Genomic DNA, 7,460 nt, shown 5'->3' on the forward strand with positions numbered 1-7,460 from the left:
GCAGACGGAAGTTTGAGATTCGTCTATTCATCCGTTCGTGGCTCCAAAAAAAAAGGAAGTCAAAGAACAGCATTCTAGGTTACAGGAAGAAGGCCCTGAAGTGACAATATCATCAAATATGACATGAAATTTGTCACCAATCCAATCTTTCGAAGAAAAATGCCGCCAAACGCTCTTCCCTCAATCAAACTCCTCCCACGCCCGAGTCCTATGCAGCCCATACAGAATTAAAAGAATGAGTCCTAGTGTAAAGGCAACGAAACGGAGAAACGATGCAGAGGAACCAAGGAAACCATGTGCGATGCTGATAATTGGATATACTTAATATAACGATTCCAGTACGGTTACTGATCGTGCCACATCAGAGAATTCAAGAAAATGGTTGAGCATTCAGAAGGAAATCCTGAAAACCGATAGTGAAATCGTATGAGGTGAGGTGGTCATAAAATGTTGGAAGGGCGTAGATCCACGAATTCGAGGGGGGAAAAGGCATTAGATAATAGGTAGTTCGAGGGCAATATATGCCCATTCAAGGATTAGGCGATACCGTCAAAGTGAGCAGAGCTGTGGATTATAGGGTTGCAAAAATGATGGGGAGGGTTCAAGGAACAGACCGCAGTTGCGATGGCAGTTATCGAAACACTCTCCCATTCTGCGCAACAGTCTCGAAGTCGATTTTGCCTTTGTATCTGAGGGGTCCGCCGTCTTCGAGCCAGGGAAGGAGGTTTTTGCACTGACTGACATCAAACAACTCCAGCTGGTTGCAGCCCTCTGCCACCGCTTCAACGCCCACACCTGTGACCCGGACGCAGCCACGGACAGATAGCCGTTTGAGATTTAGGAGATGGAGTCCAATGCTGCGCAAAGAAGGGTCTGAAATCGCGGACCCGCAGAACGACATGTTGAGATAGGTCAACTGCGAGCATTGGAGTGCGAGAACCTCTGTCGCTGTGTCTGACAAAGCGCAGCAAAACGACTGGTGACGGTCAGCGGATCTGCAAGAAAGCTCCTGAACAGTGATAAGCTTACCAAATCCAGTTCTTGTAGCTGTTTGGCTGCGTTGGTTAGGTAGACAATGGCGTTGTCGGTAAGATAAGTGCAGTCTGCCAAGGTGAGTTTGCGCAAATTGATAAATTGGGCATTTCCCCAGTATTGAAAGCCTTGGTCCGTGATTGTCGTACATCGGGTCAAATCCATCTGCTCGATTCTGGAGGCAGCGTGGGACGCAATATGGTGCATCGAGCGATCCGTGACATGTTTGCAATATGACAGGGTTAATTTTTTCAGTTGCGGACAACCATATACAGTGCCCGCTTCAGTCTGCATGGTAGGCTTCAAACCTGCTTTGCCCGTCTTGCCGGACTCGCCGTTGGGCTTATGTGGTCCCGGAGCAACCCAGCCAATTATCCGAGCCAGCAGCGTGTCCCCGACTTTCCTACAATTACTCAAATCAACTTCCTGTAGAACAGTCGCTCTGCCAGTCATCTCAAGAATGGCAGATGCAGTAACATCCCAGACACTTTTCATCTTCCAAGTGACGATGTTGGCGCCGCATGTAGCGGCCAATTTCGAGAAACCTTCGTCGGTGATGTGGAAGCAATTGCTGATATCGACGTGGCGAGGTCGTTCTCCCACAAAAGGGCAGATTATTTTGACCAAAACATCATCGCTGAGGTTGCGATTATACATGCTTAAATCAAGATAACGAACGAGTTCAACGGATTTGGTAAGAATCTCAGACCAGTGCAGAGAGACAGCTCGAAGGCGCAGAAGTTCATGAAGTTCCAGGTGTTGGAAAATCCTCACGAGTATATTGTCCGGTAGAATGCCGACGTTATCGGCGCGTGACTCGCGGTGTGTCTTCTGTGTTGTTGACAAACTCGACGTCTCGGAAAGGGAGTAGACGGACGACCTGGTCGAACGAGTTCCAGATGGAGGTGATTGTCGCTGCTGCTCCCCAGACACCTCATCTGGTGTCAACGGGGCGACTGACCCGCGCCGGCTGCGAAGTCGGACCTTGTCCAAGCCAACGTTCAGAAAAGGGTCAGGATCTGATGGTTTCAGCACATTCTGATCCTCCATGGCATTGGGAGCTCGCGGGCTATCCAACTCCGTCTCTGTGAGCGTCAAAAGGGGCATTGATTGTCGCCGAGCAGCCCTGATTTTAAACTCTCCATCGGTGGGCTGATCAGCGCTCCCTGCATCTGACATGACGACGTCACCATCAGACGCAGACTGAAGTCTCTCCTTGGCCGTGCTTTCGACCTGCTGGCGGACATTCTGGGGGAGCTTGTCCCAGAATTCGGCGAGGACATCGCCACTAAGCATGAGGCACTCGACTGCAGTCACGGAGCGTACAGTCGCTGTCCTGCGGGGCGCCAGCGAGAGACTCACAACCTCTCCAAAGTATTGCCCTTGTTTGAGTCTTGCCTTGACTTCGAATGCTGGTTTCTCGATAGTAGTTGGTAGAGAGTGGTGGTCTTGTGCGTCTGTTCTGTCCGTGAGAACTTCAACCTCGCCTCGCACGATGAAATAAATCTCACGTCCCTGGGAGTCTTGTCGGATAATGTCCGTGAATGGAGGGTACGATCGTGGCTGAGCATTGAGCCCTAGAAAGTGCAGTATATCCGGGGGAAGACTCGAGAAGAGAGGCAATTCCTTAAGCAAGAGGCGGACATTGACCGACCCGTTCGCCAGCGCGCTTGAAGAAGCATCTGCAACGCCGACTCCAGGACTTGGTGATTTGCGCTTTTTGTTGCCAGCCTTCAAGGATGTGCCTTCACGTTCGACAGGAGATAGGTCTCCGGAGGACGAATCTCTTAGTCTCTTCGAGCCTCTTCGAGCTGGGCCAGGGAGGTCAGCTGAAGGCATTGAGGTTTCCTTCTTCTTCTTCTCCAGTATCATCAATCGTTCCTGGGCCTCATCCCGTATCGCTCGCTCCACCTCTGGAAATCGGGGAAGAATGTTCCTGAAGTCCTCTTTGGACAGAACGACCAGGAGACATCGTGTTCGAGCGATGATGGTGGCTGTTCGGGGCCGGTCCATCAATACCCCAATCTCGCCAAAGAACGCGCCCGGTTCCAAATCCGCATAGATACTTTCGCCATCGCGAGAAGTGACTGAGACAGCGCCCCGAACCAACCAGTATATCGCCTTGGCCTCATCACCCTCCGTCAGGATATAATCGTTCGGGGCACTGAGCTGGGGGCGGAGATGCTGTGCGACCTCCACCAGGAACGATTCGGGTGTGGATTGGAACAGGGGAAAGGAACGTAGTCGATCAATCAGGTCCAGAGGTAATGCTTGAATATGTGAGGATGCCAACGGGGACGGTCGTGCTGGTCGATTTGGATTTGTAATTGAGTCGAATGAGTGTATCAACGAGACGGTGTCGGAGACGGGCGTGACGGCCTTGGTTCCTCCGCCAGCCCTGCCGTGACGCCGCATGATGAATGAGTTGCAATGCCTTGCGAATCGGGTATAGACGCTAGAAAGAGCTGGTCTTGTGTCGTCCGATTAAGCAGCATATACTTCGCCGGGAAGCGATCAATGGGCCGATGACGTCGACGAGAGTAGTTGATCACGGGAGCTTCAGAAAAGCATCGCCGGGGGGTGGGGGGAGGAAAGAACGGGCGTCAGTAATGGCGCAACATCTGAAGTCGTTGAGGTTTCGACAATGCAGGACGTAGTGATGAGATGGGGACTGGAACTTCTCAGCGATTCTCGGAATTTCGCAAAGGAAGAAGCATTGCACACAGGTGGTAATGGTAGTAGGTGCTTAGCGGACGGCAGAAACCGTTCCAACAGAATAATACCAAAATGTTAATGAAAGCGGGGATCATCAACGTCAAATCATAGTGGGAGTGTGGTAGAGCTCCACCACTAATTCAGTAGAGCCAAGTCAGTACAGTACTCAGCTGTCTTCCCCGGGTATTGGTAATATTTTTCTATTGTGTCGTCCAAGCTATCCGAAAGGGAACGAAAGTCATGTGTATGACGGAGAGGCTGAGGAGGCTGAAAATGCAAGACAGAATATTGAGTAATGCTCAACAGGGGAATGAATCATCGACCCTTGTACTGCAAATGCGGGACAACAATTCGAGTCGGGAGATTGGCCATGGATACAAAAGCTGAAAGAGATGTCGGTGGTGGGGTATCTAGATTCTCGCAGCTATCTATCCAGCACAAGTCACAACAGTGCAGACAGAAGCGGTCAGAATTTATCTAATCTAGGTAGGATCGGCGGGCAATGCAGGTAAGGAACGATAACAACCACACATCAATTGGTAAGGTACCTAAGGTAGGTATGATTACTATTAGAATACCCAGTACGCGATGAATTTAGGATCGTTCATCTTCGTCGACTTTTTTCTGTGCTTTGAGTCTCTTCTTCATTCGCTTTTCAGACGGTCTATTAGTCCAGCAGAAGGATTCGGCAGTTGTCCGAATAATAGTGGAAATACGCAGCCATCGTTGTAAGGCTTACTAACTGTAGGTATCTACTTTGAGTACATCTAGAAGATCGTCAGTTGTATTTTCAATGGGTTATGCAGTGTATATGCATATTGCGACGCCCACAGGGGTTCAGAACTCCTGTCTTGCTGTTCCAGAACATCGATGTCTACCTTAGGTACTTGGTACTTTACCTATCTACACACCGATAATGTCACCTGACTATTGGCTAGGTAAGGTACATACCTACGTGGTGATCGGGCTTGGCCGCCTCAGTACTCCATAGCCGTAGATAAGCATTTCTAAACCTTCATGGAGTTCTACATGAAATTTGTGTCCATGACTGCGGGGAAATACCGAAGCCATTAATATTGATGTTCTTTATGAAAGCCCTAGTCCCCCTTTCTCTATCACCAGGGGTGGGACATTATGCTTCCCGACTCGAAATTAATAATAAATCTGAGACCTGAGGAGGGTATATAGCCTAGGTAAAGCCCGAGTATCATAGAGATCGAAGTCAGAGAGTGCGAGTGGCTCATAGTGTGGATGATGTACTTGTGGGAGAAACATGACTCAGTCCCCAAAGGAAGCTGTCTTGTCTCATACCTCACTGCTAGTCCGTAGATTGAAAATGAGGGGCAGCTGCCAGACTTCCCAGCGATGACAGTCCAAGCCTGTCAAACTGCGACAACTGAGTTCAATCTTCCTGCTGTAACCCCAGCCTGGGAAAGGAAGGGTATCATCGAGAAACGATCCGGAATCCTTAGCCTACCGCATATCATTGTGCTAAGTGATTTTTGCGGATTCGCGAGATATAGATCTCGGTCAAAGGCCTGACTTTCTGCCTGAAGTTGAACATCAGAAAAGTCTGACATTCAGACCGCATCTGTGGTTCTGCACTCATCTGCCGCCACTTCTGTGTTGACCATCGAGGTATCGCCAGGTGATATGTCGGTGTGAAAGACATGCTGAAACTTGGGTTCATAATCGTCACCAGAGAGCGGGAAGATTCAGTTGTGGATTTGCCTCAATCCTCGTTCTTGCCTCCACGGTTACCTAAAATGAAATCGACATAGGCCGGACGGTTTCCCTTGAGAGTCTCAAGAGCATCCTGCATTAGCCCATAAGCTAGACTCAATTTCAAGCCGAGTTTCGTTGTGCGAGCAGCCGTATAGACGTCGTGCCGGGCTATAGAATATCGTTAGTTAGATGTCATCCTATCGCACGGGTACATTGAGCCAAGCGGGGCTATACCTAGCAAGCTGTAAATGCCAGAAAAGGACAGTCCAGCCGTGACAGTCGACAGGAAATCCCTCCTGTCGTGTCGAGCATAGTCCACAGTCTCTTCGAAAAGGCAGAACGCAAGCGCACCAGCGCTGAGTTTAAGTCCCATCTTCATACCCTCTTTAACACCTCCGACTATCGCTATGTAATTTTTAGTCTTATGGTATTGAAACCATCCCGTCGATGTTGTCGGAAAGCGATGCGCATTTTCAGCGCGAAAACGGTACGCGGCCTTCTTGCTTCCATGCGAAGATCCGATTGCCATACCAACAGAGAAAGCCGACAAAGCTGTAAATGGCAATCGCTTTCCGACCTCAATACCTAATCTTGGAGGAGTATCGGATTCGAACAGCTTGTCCCAGTGGAGGATCTTCAATAAAGTTGAAGACTCGGAAGAGCGCGTCTCGGTCGGGGAATCGGTGTCCATGTTGAGGCAGGGAGAATCTGATGTCGAATTATAGTAACTGAACGGTCTTATTCCATACAAATGTGTGACTGTATCTGACTCGAATTAGTCGATGCCAGTAGGAGTGGTGCGCTGGATGTTTGCAGCTTTGTTGCGGATAGATAGTGGGAGACTGACAGACGCACTAAACTACTCCGAGTTCCCGAGTCTGTACTGAGAGCTCCAAGGTCCCACCAAAGCTTCTTCAAGCCCGCATATCAGAAATTAACGGCCACCATGGTAAGTAAACAGCGTGAGCGCAACAGTGGGATTCTTGGAAATCTTTCTGACATGACACTATCTTACAGTCACAGCTGGACCCTCTGAGTTTGACGCTTTTGTTCAAGAAGCACAAAACTACCGTGCTTTTAATGCTTCCGCCCCACGAGACCATTACGACAGCCCAGGAGACGCTTCTCAAAGCTCTCCAATCGCGAGGGATCAAAGAAATCAACGGGGACGCCGTACCGCAAGACTTCTCAGAAATTGAATTTGGTGTTCCGGTGGACAAGAACGACCTAGAAAAAGGATGGTCGAAACTGGAGATTGCGATGCCAGAACTTGAGAACGGCGGAGCATCCAAACGAGGTGCTGGAAAGAGGACCAGTTTGAAAGCAGCAGATATACGGAATGGACAGGTGATTGCTTTCAGGTTTCGGACGTCCCGTGAGCAATCCGAGAAAGATGGCGACCTCGACATTGACCTCGACTTGGAGGATCCTGGCTGGGACGTCATCGTTCCAAGCCTTGATGACGACGAGGGAGAGCCCAATTAGCTCAGGAAGAAAAATTGAGACTTTTGCATTTCGGTTGCTTTTTGATTTTGGCGCTCGGCTGGGTATATGGGTTTACAATATGGTGTTCATACAATCCTTTTACAGGGAGATGGGAGGGGCTATCTCTTTGAATGATGACGGACCTGCACCATCCAGAAAACGAATACTGCAACATGATGAATGAATGAACGTTATAACTCTTAACATAGCTCTATGCATCCGGTAGAATGATAAGTTCTACTCATCGACCGAATATCGCATGCAGACTTCTCTTTTCTAATGTTTGGGTCCGTGAAAAACAATGCTGTTTGGTCTGACTCACCAGAGCAAAGTACTCTCTCATAACAAGATAGTGACTTACACACTCATATGTCTTCGCTGCTGTCTTTGGTGGGCGCTAGACGATAGTGTGAAGTCCGAAGATCGATCCAGCGACGAGAGCAACCATCGTCGAATCTGGGGGAAGGGGGAAGGGGCTGTCTCTTATCCACCTCTGACGCTGC

At 49.4% G+C, this 7,460-nt stretch overlaps 3 protein-coding genes across 3 annotated transcripts; 1 reads left to right on the top strand and 2 right to left on the bottom strand.

Moving 5' to 3' along the window:
* Window positions 1–631: 631 nt before the first annotated feature.
* Window positions 632–3,447, bottom strand: CDV56_107881 (cyclic nucleotide-binding domain protein; the record flags this gene model as incomplete). The annotated part of the gene is made up of 2 exons (XM_026761500.1): window positions 632–976; window positions 1,030–3,447. The coding sequence occupies 2 exons, from the start codon at window positions 3,445–3,447 to the stop codon at window positions 632–634; spliced, it is 2,763 nt and encodes a 920-aa protein (XP_026614358.1).
* A 2,032-nt stretch (window positions 3,448–5,479) lies between these two features.
* On the bottom strand, window positions 5,480–6,163 carry CDV56_108048 (uncharacterized protein; the record flags this gene model as incomplete). Its single annotated transcript, XM_026761667.1, has 2 exons — window positions 5,480–5,640; window positions 5,707–6,163. 2 exons carry the CDS (start codon window positions 6,161–6,163, stop codon window positions 5,480–5,482), a joined length of 618 nt encoding a protein of 205 aa, XP_026614359.1.
* Window positions 6,164–6,418: 255 nt separating this feature from the next.
* On the top strand, window positions 6,419–6,957 carry CDV56_108079 (uncharacterized protein; the record flags this gene model as incomplete). Its single annotated transcript, XM_026761698.1, has 2 exons — window positions 6,419–6,421; window positions 6,490–6,957. 2 exons carry the CDS (start codon window positions 6,419–6,421, stop codon window positions 6,955–6,957), a joined length of 471 nt encoding a protein of 156 aa, XP_026614360.1.
* Window positions 6,958–7,460: the final 503 nt, after the last annotated feature.

Source organism: Aspergillus thermomutatus, assembly GCF_002237265.1.
Source record: "Aspergillus thermomutatus strain HMR AF 39 chromosome Unknown NODE_97, whole genome shotgun sequence".
In the NCBI taxonomy this organism is placed as follows: Eukaryota; Fungi; Ascomycota; class Eurotiomycetes; order Eurotiales; family Aspergillaceae; genus Aspergillus; species Aspergillus thermomutatus.